The following is a 21,108-nucleotide window of genomic DNA, read 5'->3' as shown; positions in this document are numbered from 1 at the left end:
CAGGCGGGGGTGGGATGGCGTGCCGCGTGCGGGGGTGGGATGATGGACCACACCCTCGCTGCAGGCTGGGGTGGGATGGCGTGCCTCATATCTTGCCGTGTGCGGAGGTGGGATGATGTACCATACCCTCGTTGCAGGCGGGGGTAGGATGGCGTGCCTCACCCCTCGCCTTAGGCGGAGGTAGGATGATGGACCATACCCTCGCTGCAGGCGGGGGTAGGATGGCATGCCTCACCCCTCGCCGCGGGCGGGGGTGGGATGTGGACCACACCCTCGCTGCAGGCGGGGTTGGGATGACGTGATAGATTTTGTCCTTGCAGGATGCGGAGGTTATGCAAGTGGTACTAAATCCGACCCCTACGGGAAATGGGGGCAATCCTATCCTCAGACGATGATAAGGAGCAATGTGCGGAGGGCGAACCTTCCTATTCGGTTTTCAAATCCTCCAATACAAAATTTTTGTTTACAAGGCTCTGTGCCTAGGGTATTTTGCTTTTATTTTGTTTATCTTCTTGAGCGACTACATAGAAAAGAAAAACAAGGAGGCATGTAGGGAAGTGAATTCTATTTCGAGGAATGCGCAAGGAGGAGCACTCTCGAGGAGGCAAGTCTTTCTCGAGGAGGAAAACTCTCAAGAAAGCAAAGGCTCGTGGAGATAGGTTTCTCTCGAGGAGGTGAATTCTCGAAAAGACTAAAAAAAGTGAACATTTAACGAGGCAAGCTCTCGAGGGAGCAATCGAGCAAGGCACCCAAGGTTAGTACATACAATGATTGATTCTTGGATGATTGATAATTTAATGCCTGTTGGTAAATGCTCGAGGAGGCGGATGATCCGCCGCGGATCCTTGAGGGAATGATCGTGCCAACCGTGCAAAAACGATTGAAGAGAAAAGTACTCAACTGTAGAGAACCAATGAAGGGGGGGGAATACAAGGGGGCAAATAGAAGAGTCGAAATGGACGTCGACGTCGAGGCGCTCTCGTCGAAATAGACATCAAAATCGAGGCACCCTCATCTAAATAGATGCCGAAATGGAGGCGCCCTCATCAAAATAGACGTCGAAATCGAGGCACCCTCATCAAAATAGATGCCGAAATCAAGGCGCCCTCGTCGAAATGGACGCCGACGTCGAGGCGCCCTCATCGAAATAGACTTCAAAATCGAGGCACCCTCGTCGAAATAGATGCCGAAACCGAGGCGCCCTTGTCGAAATGGACCTCGAAATCGAGGCACCCTCATCGAAATAGATGCCGAAATCAAGGCCCCTTTTCGAAATGGACGCCGACGTCGAGGTGCCCTCGTCGAAATAGAAGCAGACGTTGAGGCGCCCTCGTCGAAATGGAAGTCGATGTCGAGGTACCCTCGTCGAAATAGACGCCAGCGTCGAGGCACCCTTGTCGAAAGGGACGCCAACATCGAGGCACCCTCGTCGAGAAAGACGATGAGAAGTCGACTTCGAGGAGCCCTCATCGAAGTGGACAACTACGCCGACCCGAGGTTGACGCCCTCGACGTTAAGTCGCCCTCGTCGAAGTGAACACCGACATAGAGATTGCCACTAAAGGCATTGAGAAAGACGTCATCGACGTCGAGGTCTACACCGACATAGAGGTCAAGATCGGCGCTGAGGTGAGATTGTTGAGAAAAACGCCTACGCCGACATCGAGATTGACCCCAAGGGCCGACGACAAGACGCCAACATCGAGGTTGACACTGAGGTTATTGGGAAAGACGTCGCCGACTCCGAGGTTATTGAGAAAGACATCACCGATGTTGAGGTTGACATCGACGTCGAGTTAGCGCCGAGGTTATTGCAAAAGAAGTAATTGACGTCGAGGTTGGCGCCGACGTCGAGGTTGACACCGACGTGGAGGTTAGCACCGAGGTTATTGAGAGAAACATCACTGACATCGAGGCTGGCGTCGTAGTTATTGAGAAGGCCATCACCGACGTCGAAGCTGGTGCCGAGGTTATTGAGAAAAAGTCACCATCGTCGAGGTTGACACCGCAGACATTAAAGAAGACGTCATCAATGCCTACTCTGACGTCGTGGTCATTGTGAAGGAGACGTCATGACGTCGAGACCGACGTCACAGAATATTAGGTGACTAAGAAGGGAAAAGAGGAAGAGTTTCACAGCAGGGTACCTCAGGCTCAGAGTCGAGTTTGAGCTGCGTTGGGGGCACGGCTTAGGAAAGAGGTAGCTCAGGGGGGGCACCGGGCGCACGCGAGACTAGAAACTAGGCTTCGGCGCTGTGGGTGAGGCACCGGAGACTCCACAAGCAGACGAGTCCGCTACACAAAGACCTGACACTAGAATGGCTGCAAGACAAAGGCATATTTGAGTCCTGATTTGGGCACGCCGGCGTCGGCGTCGTCGACGAGATGAGATGCCGACTCTAAACAAGGAGCGAGCATTTTCTTATACGGGCATCTACATTTTCAACACGAGGAAGCCTGGATGAAATTCAAAGAGGGGTGCCCAAAGAGAAATATAAAGATGTGGAGCCCATAGAGAAATTTGAGCTTTAATTGGAAATTTTCTCTTGGGATGAATTCCCAAGGAGAAAATTTGGGGGCATTGTGGGAGTGGTCAATTAATTTGACCATGCAATCAAGGCAATTAAAGAGAAGTAATGGCAGCAGTAAATGCAACAATTGATGAAGCTGTAAATGCGACATTCAGTACGGCAATCATGGTCGCCAATAGGTGACGGTTATTGCAGGAGTGAATATGGCCTTAATGGTGGTGTGTCGCTCAAGTCACCGCGACTTGCTGTGCAAGTTTACTTGCAGCCCACGCCGAAGTACACCTATAAATAGGCTGCTCGACAGCGAGGTAAATGATCGAATTTCTATTACCTCTACTCCACAACTAAGAAACGTACTGACTTAGGCATCAGGGAGTTTTCTGCAGGTACCCCCCCCCCCCCCCCTCCTCGAGCCGACGGTCAAACTTCAGGCCAATGCTCGAGGGAAACCTTCTCGATTGTTCCCAGGTCAGCTTCCGTTCCAGTCCACATTAATTGTTTGGTCAAACTACTCTACAGAATTTTTCACCTCCAACAAATTGCGATAAAAATAAAAATAAATTCAAATTGCGTAGGTGTGCACCAAATTATTTTAACATGGCTACTAACCCAACCCGACGGCTTCAAAGGCAACGTGCGTGCCAACCTTGAAAATGGTAGCTGCACCGTTGCTTCGTTCTGTTGACATTAATAGCCTTTTGCCTCCAAAATCCACCAATAGGAGGAGTTTTCACCCTGTTTTGTTTACAGATATAAGATACCACTTGGAGACGTAATCATTACAGCAGGCTAGTTTTGGTTGCAGTCTCCGCTTAATATTCCCAGGTTAATTCATACTCTGTTGTAACATTTTAATATTTTATTTTCACCAACATACTCTCTCTCTCTCTCTGGGATCTGCAGACAATCAAATTTGCAGCTATGGAAGCTTCTTCAGGTTTAACGACAACTTCGGAATCTATCAACCACAGGTACTTAATGTCAGATAAACAAGTGTAACCCTAAATGACTTTAAGTTTACCACACTTTATACGTTCATGCACGTTTCTTCATATTGTTTCTCCAGTGTCGATCATTAATGGATATTAATTTCTCTCTGAAATTAAATTGCAGTGATGATGGCGAAAAGTATGCTAATGGTGTCAACTGGGATGAACTGGCATTTGGAATAACTCCAACTGATTCGATGTACACCATGAACTGCTCCGATGAAAATAACTTTTCACAAGGACATCTCATTCCCTATGGAAATATTGAGCTTTGTCCATCTGCTGGAATTTTGAATTATGGATAGGTAGGCCGTAGGTCAGCAAACATTCAACTTGATATATATACAGATTGTTGACTCATTCCTAAACAACGCCGGTTATATTATTTTTATTTATATATAGTACATTGATATAATAGATGACTGTGTGTGTGTCTATATACCATACACACTTAATTTCCTGCAGGGAGTACTTGAAGCTCTTAAGGCGGTAAGAACAGAAGATGGTCGTATTATGCTATTCCAACCAGAAGAAAATGCTCTAAGAATGAAGATGGGTGCAGAGAGGATGTGCATGCCATCTCCATCCGTTGAGCAATTTGTTGATGCTGTGAAGCAAACTGTCCTCGCCAATAAGCGTTGGGTAATATGTATCCTTAGATGTGTGTGTGTTATCCTTGCCAGGAAACATTTTTGGATGTTGATCAAATGAACCTGTTTCTTGATCTATAAACATGTTTATGGTATATATACATATGTAGGTACCACCTCCAGGAAAAGGATCACTATACGTCAGGCCTTTGCTCATGGGAAGTGGATCTGTTCTTAATGTTGGGCCGGCACCAGAGTACACACTCCTGATATATGCTTCTCCGGTTGGTAATTCTTCTCCAGTTGGTAATTACCACAAGGTAAGTACATGATTAGGCAAATAACCCGCTAGCTAACTTAGCTAGACTTTTAGATCGAATTTAACAGTATGAACAAAACATACATATGAAAGTAACTAGTTATTAAAGCATGTTGATTCATTCCCTCTGTAGTTATATAACATTTGACCCCTTGTCTCTGCTCGTGTCTTTCTCTTTGAAACTGCTCCAAAGAGACTGCTTTAGTTTGATACACATTGTCAACTCGACTAACAACTTAGGATTTTCTAACAGTTGCATGTTTTTTACGTGATAGGGAAGGGCATCCCTGAACTTGTATGTTGAGGATAAACTCCGTAGAGCTACTCCCGGTGGAACTGGAGGGATAAAGTCTATCACCAATTACGCACCCGTAAGCACATATATGATATATAATATATTTTAGTCTTTCTAACACGTACTTGATCGGAAGTAATCGAGAACTATATTATTTTTCTCTACTTGTACGTTTTTGCCTCATAGGTTTACCAGGCACAAAAGCAAGCAAGAGCCAAAGGATTCTCTGATGTTTTATACCTAGATTCTGTAACTGGTAAAAACATTGAGGAGATTTCAGCTGCTAACATTTTCATTGCGAAGGTACTACCAATTATCTGCAACTTATCTTAAACCAATATATTCTAACTAGAGTGAATTTTCACACAAAGTTTAATTGTAGGATAATGTTATTTCCACTCCAGCATTAGTGCATGGAACTATTCTTCCGGGAGTTACTCGTAAAAGCATAATGGAGATTGCCCTTGATTTAGGTTACCAGGTGAACATCATTTCCCCTCTATGATTAATTAACTAATCAATAAACTACAATAATCTGAACTATACAATTCAGACATTAATTACTTTTTGTACAAGAAATTGACTTTCAGGGAGCATACATATTCTCCCGATAATTTGTGAATCAGATGGAGGAGCGTCTAATTCCACTGGAGGAGTTGCTTGAAGCTGATGAAGCTTTCTGCACTGGAACTGCTGTAACTGTCAACCCTATTGGTGCAGTAACACATGACACTAAAAGGTACTTGCAACGACACTAGTATTTGATTTTGATGTAACAAGTAGTGAAAAATCGCAAGTGTGTTTTGTGATCAGCTAGCTATTATATACATCGACATTAACTTTGTTTTAACATGTCAATTGCAGGGTGGAGTACAAAACAGGGGAGGGAACACTATCTCAGAAACTGTATGAAACACTAACAGGAATCCAAACTGGTCGTCTCGAGGACAAGAAGGGATGGACCCTGGAGGTCAACTGAGCTTCAATCTCCTCCTAGATCCTTGTATTAATATATTGTACCAGATCCCAAATGTTTAGTCATCTTTTTCACCAATTTAGATACAGTACTTTCATTCAGTAGAATTTTAGGATTTGGGGAATAACTACTTGGATCTGATTGTATTTCAAATCCACCTATAGCAAAAATTCTGCTTCTGCTCTCCATGACCATTTGTAAATGTCATAGACCATATTGTCGTCCTCGCCATCTCATCGTGATCCTGGCTCGAGGCTGGGACTTGCAACCTGCATGTGTATGACCCATCTTCGATTCAGAGAGAAGCGGGGTTGGGCATTTGGGGCTGATAAAAGGAATTAGGTACTTGGATGGAGTGGGAAGAAGATCTTATTATTCTGTAAATTTTCTTTTTAATATACAAAATTGAGTGCCATGCATATTTTAAAGCATGATATATTTTTCGTTTAATTTTAGTAGAAGAGTGCAAGTGGAGACTATAATATTTGAATGAGTAATACGCTAATTGGGACATATTACCACTACAAAAAAAGGTCACATATGAGCATATGACAATACTCTGATCGAAGTTGGATGCAAGTATCAAAATATACCATTTTTTTTGGGAGTCTAGTCACTCTTCAAATCAAAACATTTCCTTTGAGCACAGAGAAGCAGATTCTCTAAAACCACTATACTTGCAAGCTGTTATTGCATGTCCGTCCTTCCAATATCACCGGCAGGAAAAGTAAAAAACAGAAGCCGAAGTAGTAGCAAAAACATAACCAATACAAATAGAGGTAGAGCACAACTCAGAACCATTTATTCATCAATCATCAATCATCAATTTCAGTCATCATCGCCAAAATCATCATAGCCAAGATCCTCCTCCACTTTCTCCGCTGCATCATCAGCAATCTTGTCCTCCACGTAATCCACTCCTTCGGCAATTGCAAGTCCACCCAACACTCCGGCTACGGCTCCCACAGCCAATCCGGTCCCGACCCCAAACTTGCTCTTCTCCTTCGGCTTCTCCGACGACCCGTACCCGTACGACCCGCCACTCCCATACTGACTCTGATCGTAAGATGGCTGATTGTAACCGTACCCTGCTTGTGGGACGCCGCTGCTTTGGTAATATTGGGGTTGGGCAGGAGGGGCATATTGGTAATTATACTGCTGAGGTGCGCCGTAGTCTCTCGACTGCGACGGTGCGATCCCGTACCCGTAGGGCGCGGGGGCGTGATACGGGTCAGGTGCTTGGTAACGGGGCGGGCGAACTGTGACTTTGACTTCCAACTTCCCGTGGGGCCTACCCGAGGGGCGCTTGAGCTTCAACTTGTGAACGGACGGTGCTCCAAGTCCCACGTCATCGAGGACCTCCCTCAGCGGGAGTTTTGCGGACCCGATCAACGGCTTGACGCCCTCGTCCGCCTTGACGTGGATGATGTCCACAAAAAGGGTCGAGTCCTCGACGGGACCCCGTAACGGGATCGAGAGCGTCTCATCCCACGTGGGCGAGTCGTCGCCGTATTCGTCCACGTGGGTGGAGCATTTATTGTTTGGATCCACCCAAACAACAGCGTAGGGCTTCAGCTCTCCGTGGCGCCAATTCACGTTTTTGAGGTCTTTGGCGGAAGAAATTGTGACCTCTACTTCGTAGCCGGAAGCCATTTTCTGATCGAGTAAGAGAGATTTAGAAGATATAAATGAGGTGATGGAGTCGTGAAAGGCCTAGGAATATGAGACTATTTATAGGGCAAGTAGCCAAGTAGTGGAGTGGGGGGGGGGTATGATGCTCTAGTTTGTCTCTTATCGTTGCTTAAATGCTTTGTTAAAGAATATTCGTACGCGGTGTGTTTCTCTTTTTCTCGACGCCATTGCCAGTAGCACATGGGGGAGGCGCAGCCTGGGGTCGAGAAGGGCCACCACCCTTCTGTGCTTAGTTTCTATCTATACAAGGACTATATTTTTTTAGTCTCTGGCTGCTTGTGATGAGTCTTTGTTAAGAAGTCTTTGTCTATGTTTTTCGATAGATTTAAGCAACAGCCACATGAATTCAAAACTTTGATCTCATTGAGGAAGATCAATGATACACGAGTACTCTACTGATTCCTAATTTTGGCTACGACATCCAAGTATAGGTTTATAGTAAATGATCGGGCTTGTTCAGTAGAGGCGGTGCGATATTGGGACCAATTGGGTTCCATTCTTCACTTCAAATTATTATTTCAGAAAAAACAATATGTTGGTAGCGAATTATATATATTGACTTTAGTTGTTCCATGCTTCACTTCAAATTGTTATTTTAAAAAAAAAATGTTGATAGCGAATTATATATATTGACTTTACTTGTTCCATGCTTCACTTCAAACTGTTATCTAAAAAAAATTATGTTGGTAGCGAATTATATATATTGACTTTAGTTTTAGCATGATTCATGTTGCAATCTCAACACAATGGACAGTGACATATTTGCTTCTTTAACTAGTCACCTATTTGATTCCTGTTTGCTGGTAGACTTATCAAATGGACAGAATTTTGATTTGGATATGTGGTTATTCATTGATCTGGTTTGGATCGAAAATTTGATTCATTGATCTGATAATGATCTGAATCTGTTAATCCGTTTATATAATAGATAGAATAAAGATTTAGATTGATTCGATCTATTAATAATCTGGTCTATTATTTATAATTATTTAATATTATTTCTTTATAAATACAATATATAGTTGCCTTGCCTTAGTGTAGTGTTCTAAAAAATATTTTGGACATTCAACTATTCTCATCATTTTTTTTTTTAATTTTGTTTCAATACTTTATTGAAGTTTTATGAAGTAGATAGATTTAATATTATAATTCAAAATTAAAAATACTCATTATAATAAACGGATCGGATTAATGGATTTGATATTTATTAATCTGCCAAATACGGATTTAGATTGAGCTACTAATGATCCGCCGAGTTAACAGATCGAGTCATGTTGAATTTTATTATTACGAAATTGTTAATGCTTGGATCCGTTGGGGATCTAATTAACGTAAAGAAAGAGATATAGAGAGAGAGAGAGAGAGTGACACGAGATGTATAGTGGTTCGTCTCCCGCCTTAGCGGGAAACTACGTCCACTTGAATGTGTACTAGTGTGTCGAGCCTTGCGGCCTAACAAGATTACAAGAGATGTAATGGGATGGAGATGGAATGGTTGAATGGTGTTTAAGTGGGAGGAGGCATTCCTTTTATAGGTGAAGGAATGCTTCTCCTTTACATTTTCTTAGATGTGGGACAAGAACCCACTATTCTAGTCTAGAAAGCCTATTTGTGAGGGTAACTTTGCAAGGCCGGAAAGGTGGCTTCCCGGCGACGGATTTGCGACTTCCGGATACCGTAGCGTAGCTTGAACATAGGGCTACGAGATGCAAGTAGCGGTTGGGCCTCACCATGGCTTGTGGGTGTCCAAAAGAGCGTGTTACTTATGCTTGGTGAGATAGCAAACTAGTCTCACTAGTAGAGGTATCTACAAGTCCCCGAAGTCCCCAAGTAAGAGGAGCTTCTTGGTTGGGGAGTTATAAACATGATGTCACCAAGCATAAGTAACCGGGCGGCACGGAGCCCCTACAAGTCCCCGAACTCCATAAGCAAGAAGGGACTCTTTTAACCTACACAATGAGACAAAAACGCGCATATGTAGAATGCTTGTTGTATTGGTTACCGCTCGTATTAATGGAATGCGAAAAGAATTCATTTTGTTGCAAGCAACAAACGGTAGAAGAACTCAATATTCCATTAATGTGTATGAACATGTAAAATATTGGTAGTTGTATATGTGGATCTTATGGCCATATAACACGCACAATAGATAGTGGCAAGTGTAATGGGTGTCCAAAGCAATTTTGTGGGAGTAGTCCCGGTGACATAGAATGAAGCGTTTGTGAACTTGGGGCTTAAGTAAAATATGTTGGACATGATCGAGCAAGTTGGGTTGTTCGAGCAAGTTGGGTGTGGTTGAGTGTGTAGGCGCTGTGCGAGCATGCGAGGTGTGGCCCAAGCGCAAGTCGTGGCCATACTCGATACCCAAGCGAGTCGTAACCCGAACAAGTCGTTTATCCGAGCATGTTTTAGTAAGTCGTAAGTGTCACAAGCTTCTAGATGCATGTCACAAGTAATTGAATTTAAGCATGTATGTGTGTAGCATGTACTTGTAGTAAAGTTGCTAATAACATATTGTAGGCATGCTTAAGGGTTATGGAGACATGTATAGTCATGGCATCGGCGGTAGCTCAAATTGTAAGAGCGTAAAATGTAAGATATAGTGACTTATCTTATGCCGATTTGGAGGTTAGCGGAGTTGGCCGAGCATGACGGTCCATTGCTCGTGGCGGATAAAGTACTCCGATAATACCCGTCAACTCGTAGTTGAGGTTGAATGCTCAATAGAAATAGTTGAATTTCATGAACAAAGTACAATAAGTTTGTTGGCCTCTCTGCTGCAAGCGGCATGGAATCGATGGAGAAAGAAGACCGCTGCAATTGTTGGCGGAGGAAACTCGTTCAGCTGAGAAGTTCGGCGGAGGAAGTTCGTCGGTGACCTTCCAGCGGTGAAGTTCGACGGTGAACTTCCAGCGGTGATGTGGCTGGCGGAGCGGAGGTGGTTGGTAGAGGAATGAACGCTGGGTGTTGCTAGCGGGGGTTTTGCTCGACGGAGGCCTGGCCAGCGGAAGAGTTCAGCGGTGACTTGCCAGCGGGGGTGCTGTGCCGCTAGAGGTGCCTTGCGTCTAGAGTGGGTCAGCGGCGGTGCGAAGGCGTTGGGCAACGAGTTGGGCGGAGGGAAGATTGGCGCGCAGCAGTGTAGCGGAGCATCCCCGGCGGAGCTGCAACGAAGCCTTGTAGAGAGTGACGAGTTCGCTCGGCGGGGCAGTGGAGCACTGGGCGAAGCGGAGCTATGCTAGCGGTTGAAAGTGGCGGTGTACAGTGTGGCGGTGCAGACCAGCGGTGATGTGGCCAAGCGAAGGAGGGTGCAGTTGAGGCTGCCCAGCAGTGGTGGAGCTGGAGGAGGGTTCCTTGGCGGTCAGCGGAGCCTTTTGCCGGCGGAGGATAAAGAAGATGGTCGCTGGTTGATCATGGACGACAGAGCTCTTGGCTGGCGGAGCGGAGCTCGCTTTGCCGCTGATGGTAGCTGGCGGTTCCGCTGATGAAAGCTAGCGGAAGTCATGGCCGGAGCTAGGCTGGCGGGGATTTGCCGTTTTTAAGTCTGCAAAGCCGCCGGTGGTGAAGCTTTAATGGAGCATGGCCAGCGGTGCTTTGGCCGGCGGAAGTGCTCCGGTAAGTGTTGACTGGCGGAGGCCCAGCTGAGGCAGCCCGGTGGTGCAGTCCGGCGGAGGCTTCCTGGCAGTGAAGCTTGCTGGCAGTGCCAGTGAAGCTTTGGCGATTCCTAGCGGAGCTCTGGCCGCTGAAGAAGTGTGGCGGAGTGGAGGAGGATAGTTAGCGGTCGCAGCTGGTTGGCGGAAGGACCTTTGCTCCTTGTCTTGCAACCTGGCAGAGCTTGGCGGAAGATGTCGGCGGTGAACAGTCCAGCGGGGCGAAGTTGGCTAGCGGATTGTCTGGCGGAGCGGAGGATGGTGCTCGGCGGAGGCTCCGAGTTCGGCGGAGATTGCAGTATGGTCAGCGGAGGTTAGCCGCTGGTATTCTTCAGCGGAGGTGATGAGCTGCAGAATTGGAGTCCGGTGGAACAGGAGTTCGGCGGAACTGGTGTCTGGCAGAACCGGAGTTCGGCGGAGGTGGTTGGGTGCCCAGAGAAGTTTGGCGGCAATTTTTCAATTTTTTTTTTTTTTTTTTTTTTTTTTTAAGGTTCAGCGTTGACTAACCTTGGTCAGTGTTGACCGGCCCCTGATGGGCGTTGACCAACCATCTCCAGCGTTGACCAAGCATTGACCGGACCCGCCGGGCGTTGACTTTGCCTACGGGTGTTGACCGACCCCGCCGGGCGTTGACCGGCCCTAATTTGATGTTGAATGAGCGTCGACTCGACATTTTCGGGTCAAAGTTCGTGGTAGGTGACGAAGCCTTTGTGTTTGCTTCCCACAGACGGCGCCAATGTTAATGCTTGGATCCGTTGGGGATCTAATTAACGTAAAGAAAGAGATAGAGAGAGAGAGTGACACGAGATGTATAGTGGTTCGTCTCCCGCCTTAGCGGGAAACTACGTCCACTTGAATGTGTACTAGTGTGTCGAGCCTTGCGGCCTAACAAGATTACAAGAGATGTAATGGGATGGAGATGGAATGGTTGAATGGTGTTTAAGTGGGAGGAGGCATTCCTTTTATAGGTGAAGGAATGCTTCTCCTTTACATTTTCTTAGATGTGGGACAAGAACCCACTATTCTAGTCTAGAAAGCCTATTTGTGAGGGTAACTTTGCAAGGCCGGAAAGGTGGCTTCCCGGCGACGGATTTGCGACTTCCGGATACCGTAGCGTAGCTTGAACATAGGGCTACGAGATGCAAGTAGCGGTTGGGCCTCACCATGGCTTGTGGGTGTCCAAAAGAGCGTGTTACTTATGCTTGGTGAGATAGCAAACTAGTCTCACTAGTAGAGGTATCTACAAGTCCCCGAAGTCCCCAAGTAAGAGGAGCTTCTTGGTTGGGGAGTTATAAACATGATGTCACCAAGCATAAGTAACCGGGCGGCACGGAGCCCCTACAAGTCCCCGAACTCCATAAGCAAGAAGGAACTCTTTTAACCTACACAATGAGACAAAAACGCGCATATGTAGAATGCTTGTTGTATTGGTTACCGCTCGTATTAATGGAATGCGAAAAGAATTCATTTTGTTGCAAGCAACAAACGGTAGAAGAACTCAATATTCCATTAATGTGTATGAACATGTAAAATATTGGTAGTTGTATATGTGGATCTTATGGCCATATAACACGCACAATAGATAGTGGCAAGTGTAATGGGTGTCCAAAGCAATTTTGTGGGAGTAGTCCCGGTGACATAGAATGAAGCGTTTGTGAACTTGGGGCTTAAGTAAAATATGTTGGACATGATCGAGCAAGTTGGGTTGTTCGAGCAAGTTGGGTGTGGTTGAGTGTGTAGGCGCTGTGCGAGCATGCGAGGTGTGGCCCAAGCGCAAGTCGTGGCCATACTCGATACCCAAGCGAGTCGTAACCCGAACAAGTCGTTTATCCGAGCATGTTTTAGTAAGTCGTAAGTGTCACAAGCTTCTAGATGCATGTCACAAGTAATTGAATTTAAGCATGTATGTGTGTAGCATGTACTTGTAGTAAAGTTGCTAATAACATATTGTAGGCATGCTTAAGGGTTATGGAGACATGTATAGTCATGGCATCGGCGGTAGGTCAAATTGTAAGAGCGTAAAATGTAAGATATAGTGACTTATCTTATGCCGATTTGGAGGTTAGCGGAGTTGGCCGAGCATGACGGTCCATTGCTCGTGGCGGATAAAGTACTCCGATAATACCCGTCAACTCGTAGTTGAGGTTGAATGCTCAATAGAAATAGTTGAATTTCATGAACAAAGTACAATAAGTTTGTTGGCCTCTCTGCTGCAAGCGGCATGGAATCGATGGAGAAAGAAGACCGCTGCAATTGTTGGCGGAGGAAACTCGTTCAGCTGAGAAGTTCGGCGGAGGAAGTTCGTCGGTGACCTTCCAGCGGTGAAGTTCGACGGTGAACTTCCAGCGGTGATGTGGCTGGCGGAGCGGAGGTGGTTGGTAGAGGAATGAACGCTGGGTGTTGCTAGCGGGGGTTTTGCTCGACGGAGGCCTGGCCAGCGGAAGAGTTCAGCGGTGACTTGCCAGCGGGGGTGCTGTGCCGCTAGAGGTGCCTTGCGTCTAGAGTGGGTCAGCGGCGGTGCGAAGGCGTTGGGCAACGAGTTGGGCGGAGGGAAGATTGGCGCGCAGCAGTGTAGCGGAGCATCCCCGGCGGAGCTGCAACGAAGCCTTGTAGAGAGTGACGAGTTCGCTCGGCGGGGCAGTGGAGCACTGGGCGAAGCGGAGCTATGCTAGCGGTGTACAGTGTGGCGGTGCAGACCAGCGGTGATGTGGCCAAGCGAAGGAGGGTGCAGTTGAGGCTGCCCAGCAGTGGTGGAGCTGGAGGAGGGTTCCTTGGCGGTCAGCGGAGCCTTTTGCCGGCGGAGGATAAAGAAGATGGTCGCTGGTTGATCATGGACGACAGAGCTCTTGGCTGGCGGAGCGGAGCTCGCTTTGCCGCTGATGGTAGCTGGCGGTTCCGCTGATGAAAGCTAGCGGAAGTCATGGCCGGAGCTAGGCTGGCGGGGATTTGCCGTTTTTAAGTCTGCAAAGCCGCCGGTGGTGAAGCTTTAATGGAGCATGGCCAGCGGTGCTTTGGCCGGCGGAAGTGCTCCGGTAAGTGTTGACTGGCGGAGGCCCAGCTGAGGCAGCCCGGTGGTGCAGTCCGGCGGAGGCTTCCTGGCAGTGAAGCTTGCTGGCAGTGCCAGTGAAGCTTTGGCGATTCCTAGCGGAGCTCTGGCCGCTGAAGAAGTGTGGCGGAGTGGAGGAGGATAGTTAGCGGTCGCAGCTGGTTGGCGGAAGGACCTTTGCTCCTTGTCTTGCAACCTGGCAGAGCTTGGCGGAAGATGTCGGCGGTGAACAGTCCAGCGGGGCGAAGTTGGCTAGCGGATTGTCTGGCGGAGCGGAGGATGGTGCTCGGCGGAGGCTCCGAGTTCGGCGGAGATTGCAGTATGGTCAGCGGAGGTTAGCCGCTGGTATTCTTCAGCGGAGGTGATGAGCTGCAGAATTGGAGTCCGGTGGAACAGGAGTTCGGCGGAACTGGTGTCTGGCAGAACCGGAGTTCGGCGGAGGTGGTTGGGTGCCCAGAGAAGTTTGGCGGCAATTTTTCAATTTTTTTTTTTTTTTTTTTTTTTTTTTAAGGTTCAGCGTTGACTAACCTTGGTCAGTGTTGACCGGCCCCTGATGGGCGTTGACCAACCATCTCCAGCGTTGACCAAGCATTGACCGGACCCGCCGGGCGTTGACTTTGCCTACGGGTGTTGACCGACCCCGCCGGGCGTTGACCGGCCCTAATTTGATGTTGAATGAGCGTCGACTCGACATTTTCGGGTCAAAGTTCGTGGTAGGTGACGAAGCCTTTGTGTTTGCTTCCCACAGACGGCGCCAATGTTAATGCTTGGATCCGTTGGGGATCTAATTAACGTAAAGAAAGAGATAGAGAGAGAGAGTGACACGAGATGTATAGTGGTTCGTCTCCCGCCTTAGCGGGAAACTACGTCCACTTGAATGTGTACTAGTGTGTCGAGCCTTGCGGCCTAACAAGATTACAAGAGATGTAATGGGATGGAGATGGAATGGTTGAATGGTGTTTAAGTGGGAGGAGGCATTCCTTTTATAGGTGAAGGAATGCTTCTCCTTTACATTTTCTTAGATGTGGGACAAGAACCCACTATTCTAGTCTAGAAAGCCTATTTGTGAGGGTAACTTTGCAAGGCCGGAAAGGTGGCTTCCCGGCGACGGATTTGCGACTTCCGGATACCGTAGCGTAGCTTGAACATAAGGCTACGAGATGCAAGTAGCGGTTGGGCCTCACCATGGCTTGTGGGTGTCCAAAAGAGCCTGTTACTTATGCTTGGTGAGATAGCAAACTAGTCTCACTAGTAGAGGTATCTACAGAAATGGATTCAAATTTAGGTCAATCCGCTCTAAACGCGGTCCATGTACAGGTCTACTTGCAAGTGCAGCATATGAGAACACTATTTTTTTCATTTTGTTTGAACTTTAACACCCCTAAACCATAATGGAGAATTGATTTAAACAAATTAAATTACAATTACTATTTCTGTTACTATGTTTTGATGAACTTTGAGTTCCGACAAATTTTTCATTTCAAATTCTAAAGACAAACTAAGGTAAAGTTCTAGCTCCCCACTGTTTGAGTACTAAATGAATACAAATATTAAAAAAGTTGGAATAATTTTTTTTATATCACTGGCGGATCTACATATATCATGGGGTGGGCTCAAGCCCGCCCGAACATTTTGGAGAAAAAAAAATTTATATATATAGTGTCAACAAAATGTTGTCGTCTTGATGTTAAAGTCCACCCGAAAATAATTAGGAATAGGTTTTCAATCTCTTCTAAGTCATTTTCATCACTAATCAGCGATTTAGTCTTCGTTTTCTTCTTCACTCAGGTTTCTCACTCTCGTTATCATAGCCAGTAAACCACTGCTTGTTCTCTTCCAAATACTCTCGCCTCCTGACTATAATACAGAATTATATTTCTTACATTTGTGCATAGTTGTATCAAAAAAAAATTTGGGCTTCGCCCAAAAGAAGACACTTAAATATGCAGCCCACCCCAAATTTGAATCCTAGATCCGCCACTGTTTTATATTCCAAAAATAAGACGAAGGTTCAAATCACGTGATTGTTAAAGAAAGACATGAAGAATTGATTCATCATCGTTGTGGAACGTGCAAATCAGGTATCTAGAGGACGCTGTCTTTAATATAATCAATTTGTCAGTAGTAACGAGTACGAGGGTAGAAGGCTAAACTAACTATAATAACAAAACGACAATGCAGGGCTCGGGAGGAATGGAGGACAAATTGAGTAGCTTATCATTTCGTGTCCAAAGCGCGTGCGAACCGTAGTTTTACAGTCCCGGTTGAAGCGTCATGATCATACGTCTGTAATGCATTGTATGTCCCATAGTAGGTCTCATTCTTCCACCCTTTCCCGGGAGTCGTCGATGACTATTCATAGCTATTACCTTGACTTGGTCTGAGCTTTAGCTTATAGTCTTCTGAAACGTATTTAATAATTATTCTCTGGAGGATCAGATGAAGGTATTGATCTGAGCTTTAGACACTATCCGACACAACAACTAAGAAATACTATCAGTTACTGCTACACCAGTTGATAGAGTTTCAATAACAATAACGGATAATGTGTGATTGTTTAGAGTCATTGGATTTGTTATGTAGCCATAAGATTTAAACTGAGTCATGGTACGATTCGATCTCAGCCGACAGTAACAAGACTCGTATGACACGGTAAATAATGTTCTCAACATGGTAAAATGAGTATTCGTTTGAGTAGTCAAGTCTTCAATGATGCACGTAATTGCTTGTACGTCATTTATGCATTTGTACAGCTGATTAAACTTGCTGTTGAATGCTGGTGGTGGTTCAAATGAGCTTTGCCAGTCACTTAGTGGGGGGCTGTTGTGGCTCCATTTGTCACGGCAGTCATTCTCATGTTCCTAATTGTGAATCGACCTTTTTCTCACAGTAACGATTGAATGACAAAGATCGAGATGGATCCTTCAAATTGATGTGGAGAAGAAGAAAAGCAACAATGGGTGGTTCATGTGTATGGATGATTTGCATATGGCAAAATTAATTCTACCAAATTATGCAATAGGCACAACTGCACAATATTGACACCCATTTAGGATATGCATCGAAAGATAAAATTAGATTGGGACCAATATAACTTTGTCTTATAAATATAATCAACAAAAGTCTATTTGAAGATTCTAACAAAATCTATCATTGCAACAAGAAGCAGCAGCAATGTTGGGCAAAATACATCATATAAAAGAATACAAAGTGATGATGACACCCAATTCATGGGAAATCATTCTTCAATACACATCTATAGAAGATCTCGTCTCATAAAGGAGCACATAATGAGGCTCCGTATCACAAAATATAAAGTTACCCTTTGTACGCTGAAGACTGAGCGTATTCGTTTTCACCTATAGGTTGATACAGTGAAAGATACAATGCTGTGATTCTCAATGGTATGACTTTAGGTGGAAAACTTGACATTCAGGCTTATAAGATCTCTTTAATGAAGCCTGTTCAAACTTCTTCGAGGCTGCTTCATTCTCTTCTAAGCTTGTTTGAACAAAATATCTTATCCACCAGGACGAGCTTCGCAATTTGGCCTTTGAAAATCATTGTCATCGTCAAAATTAAATTTTCACATCAATATAGAAATTTTAAAGTTTCCACAAACATAGAACAAAAGCAAGCCAATGAAAACTACTAATCAAAACATAGCGTTTCCATAGCAATGAAGTTTGTTATATTGTCAAAAATTAGTTACTTACTGGACGACCAAATTTGGATAGCTCTGCAACTTTAGCTCTTTGTTGACCTGGATAACCTACACATGGAAATGGAAAGAGATCATTAAATTTTATGCTTTATTCGCACAGGCATCAAGGTTTATTTGCCCCTCACAGTCAAATTCAAATCAATTAGCTATCAATAGATGGTTTTCTTAAATCATATTTCAGCTATTCATCAGAGGCCCTTCAATTAGTGAGCACATGGTAAAGCAGATTTAGGAAGTAAGAGTACAAAATTGGAACATTTTTCACAGGTAAAGATTAATCGACTTTGGTTTCTACGTTGTCAAATGGAATCAGCTAGTGCAGACCGATGGTTGTTGTTTAATTAAAGATGTCACTTTTGGGTACGCTAAAATGCAACTTGAATAAGAAAATTTTACCAGAGAATATAATAACGCCATCAGCAGATACCCTTGCTAACTCTGGAAGAGTTCTGTTGAGGTACTTCGGAGACAAGTAATCTAATGCATCTGATACTATTACCAGAGAAAATGATTTTGCCCGGTATGGCAGAGGAAACTTTATATCAGCAGCACGCACAATGCCTTTGCTCACAAGACTCTTGCAATTTGGATCAACATCTTCCAAGTCATATGGTTCCACACCCCAGGCTTCAGTATCCTCCTCTTTTAATAATTTAGATACCACTGAACACGTTTCAGGGCCTACATGCAATACCTTATGCATACTATCACCGTATGCCTTCTTTAGTATAGGTATTGCTCTCTGAACTTCATATGTACAAGAAACACCACCTGCATTTACATTTCATACTGTAAATATATACTCTGACTGAAGAAAACCTGTATGCTAACAGTTCACCACAAACAACTCAGAGAACTAATCATCTCTCATGGCAAAGAGTTGTGAAAGCCTAGGATTTGCATGGTCTAAATTCTAAAACAACTGAACACGTGAACTGAGTGAGTCTTAGCTGTTTCAGGGTTAATTCTACAAACCTTGTGCCTCTAGGACCATACTGTATACAAATTCATCACAAAATCTAAACTATACTATCTTCCACCACAAAATCTGATATACGTCATTATAAACATATAAAGATATATGAATTGGGGATGTCTTCTGAATTCTGAGAAACTTCACATACACAGTAAAGGAATTCTGACATTTCATGTTAAAATCACACTGTCAGGCATAGTAATGTGTGAAGACAAGGTTAGGATATCAACAAATGTCAGAGGAAAGTTTACTTAAAGTATGATGCAATCCACTGGAGGCTCTCTCGTTGGTGCAATATGCACTTGCAAATTGCACCTAATAACCAAAGTGATTTAGAGGGATGGGGACTAGAAAACGAATGGATCATGAATATTACCTTCAAGTTTAATCACAGCCTCTTTACTGCTCACTCCACCTATCATGCAGAGAAGTAATCATTGTGAACAATTTAGCTGTTAGTTTCTTTCAATAGAAGCAAAAGGAAATATAAATTACTATAACCCGTATGCACTAGTAACAGAGTTGTCAAGTGAATCACAAACCTGACCCGCTAAAAGCATAGCAGACAAGAAGAACTGTACCCTGAAATTATAGAATAATAATCAGGATTGAAAAACATGGAAAGACATTTTGGTCATCTATTTGTGCTCAATTATGATGGGACCGTTTTCCATTTTTGGTTGATCTGGGATTATCTATTGTCTATGCTATAAGGATAAGGAATAATGATACAGAGATATGACTATTTAATTTTGATGGTGGAGATAAAAAGCAATAGATGGTAAGGTAAGTACCACAAGCACAAGCGCCACAGACAGTACAGGTGATGAGCGTGCTTTGGCCTGCACGGCACCCACAAAAGGGATGCTTCCACCATCACCAATGCGCCTAGAAGGATTTACTGGCCTCCTGGACATGCTTATATAATGGCAATGGGCCTGAAAAACCAAAATGAGTTAAAACAGAACATCACACTATTTCCAAGTGCCTAGCATGAAACATTTCCCTCCCAGTTCACCACTCATTAAACACAAATTTTTCCATATAGATCCGATTATATCGGGATCAACCATCAAAGATTCAGCCAAAGATGACCCAACATTCGAAACGTAGAAAATCTCTAAAGTGCTACAAAACCCAACGCACCATTACCAGATATCAGAAAACATGTGAAAGATGTTGTTAGCTGGGTATCTAAACTGAAGTCGGGATAGTTCAAATTTCAAACTTTACATCAAAGAGTCCCCAATACCTCAAATTTGACTCCATTTTTTATGCCATACCTCTCTAATATCATACATCTCACAAAAGATTGAATCTTTCCTAGCATCAACTCAAGCACATACACACTGCCAGCTTTCTAATTCAAATGAGTAAGACCCATAACCCCTTTCAGTTCATCATGTCAAATACCATATTAAAGAATCGAACTTGATTAAGCAATCGAAACATCCATGCCAATAGCTCAAAATTTGTGAAAACAAGACCAGCCCAGTATATCAGGCAGCCAAAAAAAAATCAGTAAGAAATCAAAGTACATGCATGAAAAGCCAATTGCTTACAAAAATGATAACGATTTCAGATCGAATAAGTAGTCAAAAACTAAGTGGAGAACAAAGCTTAAGTCTTTTGCATTGAAAGCGTGGATATAGAGACCGACAAAGCAAAGCAAAGAGTAGTAGTGTAAGAAGAAGCAGAGAGTAACCTTAAGGAAATGATGCGGGAAAAGCTGGATTATGAGATCTAGAGGGGCGGGGGCGATTCAGATCTGTGCTGGTCTTACTCTTTGGAGCTTACAGAGTGTGAGAATGTTAAAGAGAGTCGTAGTTTGGGGCGAACGCACCTATAGATGACATCTACATCTGCACAACTAAACTGACTAATTTAATGGACTCCGGCCAAATTCCATATGGGTGTTTCATTATTTTTGTTTTTTCACACAAGTTGTGATTGACATATTCTCAAGTTACTGCATTTTTTTTTTTTTGTTTGGAGAGAAGGACGATAGAATTTTATTACTCAATGAGAAGAAGTATTACAATAGGAAACAACAAGGTTTTTAATGGTGGAAGGTATAGAACCCTTCCAATTAGCAAACACATTAGAATACAACGCAAAATTTGCAAGCTTGTGTACTTCCAAATTGGACTCTCTGTAAACATGTTGAAAGAAAGAACTAGGAATAGAAGCTAAGTGGACCAAAATGTCATCAACCACCCTCCCAATCATGGAATGATCTTCCTCTTTAGACTTCAAAGAATTGACCAACTGAAGACAATCACTTTCAAAAATAATATGTGCTTGGTTGAACTCCACAGCCCAAG

General features: G+C 44.3%; 2 protein-coding genes and 1 pseudogene across 2 annotated transcripts; 1 reads left to right on the top strand and 2 right to left on the bottom strand.

The window, feature by feature from the left end:
- The first annotated feature begins 3,349 nt into the window (after window positions 1-3,349).
- Window positions 3,350-6,004, top strand: LOC112172923 (annotated as a pseudogene).
- Window positions 6,005-6,259: 255 nt separating this feature from the next.
- On the bottom strand, window positions 6,260-7,439 carry LOC112172924 (protein SRC2 homolog). Its single transcript, XM_024310428.2, has one exon. The coding sequence runs from the start codon at window positions 7,350-7,352 to the stop codon at window positions 6,528-6,530; it is 825 nt and encodes a 274-aa protein (XP_024166196.1). The 5' UTR covers window positions 7,353-7,439; the 3' UTR covers window positions 6,260-6,527.
- Window positions 7,440-17,158: 9,719 nt separating this feature from the next.
- LOC112174593 (probable pectin methylesterase CGR2) lies at window positions 17,159-20,669 on the bottom strand. Its single transcript, XM_024312392.2, has 7 exons — window positions 20,490-20,669; window positions 19,579-19,722; window positions 19,327-19,366; window positions 19,161-19,199; window positions 18,205-18,579; window positions 17,801-17,856; window positions 17,159-17,635 (listed from the first exon to the last, which is right to left on the bottom strand). The coding sequence occupies exons 2-7, from the start codon at window positions 19,699-19,701 to the stop codon at window positions 17,483-17,485; spliced, it is 786 nt and encodes a 261-aa protein (XP_024168160.1). The 5' UTR covers window positions 19,702-19,722; window positions 20,490-20,669; the 3' UTR covers window positions 17,159-17,482.
- Between the last annotated feature and the right edge of the window lie 439 nt (window positions 20,670-21,108).

Source organism: Rosa chinensis, chromosome 6, assembly GCF_002994745.2.
Source record: "Rosa chinensis cultivar Old Blush chromosome 6, RchiOBHm-V2, whole genome shotgun sequence".
NCBI classification, from domain to species: domain Eukaryota; kingdom Viridiplantae; phylum Streptophyta; class Magnoliopsida; order Rosales; family Rosaceae; genus Rosa; species Rosa chinensis.
The sequence above is the reverse complement of the archived record's forward strand: the minus strand, read 5'-3'. Positions and strand labels throughout refer to the sequence as shown.

Bases quoted from the DNA above. Each gene is read 5' to 3' on its own strand.
- LOC112172924 (XM_024310428.2), bottom strand. From the start codon at position 7,352: ATGGCTTCCGGCTACGAAGTAGAGGTCACAATTTCTTCCGCCAAAGAC.
- LOC112174593 (XM_024312392.2), bottom strand. From the start codon at position 19,701: ATGTCCAGGAGGCCAGTAAATCCTTCTAGGCGCATTGGTGATGGTGGA. The intron at 19,200-19,326 runs GTTTGTGATTCA...TCTGCATGATAG, and splicing joins CTATGCTTTTAGCGGGTCAG to GTGGAGTGAGCAGTAAAGAG. The intron at 17,636-17,800 runs GTAAGTAACTAA...TGATTTTCAAAG, and splicing joins TATCCAAATTTGGTCGTCCA to GCCAAATTGCGAAGCTCGTC.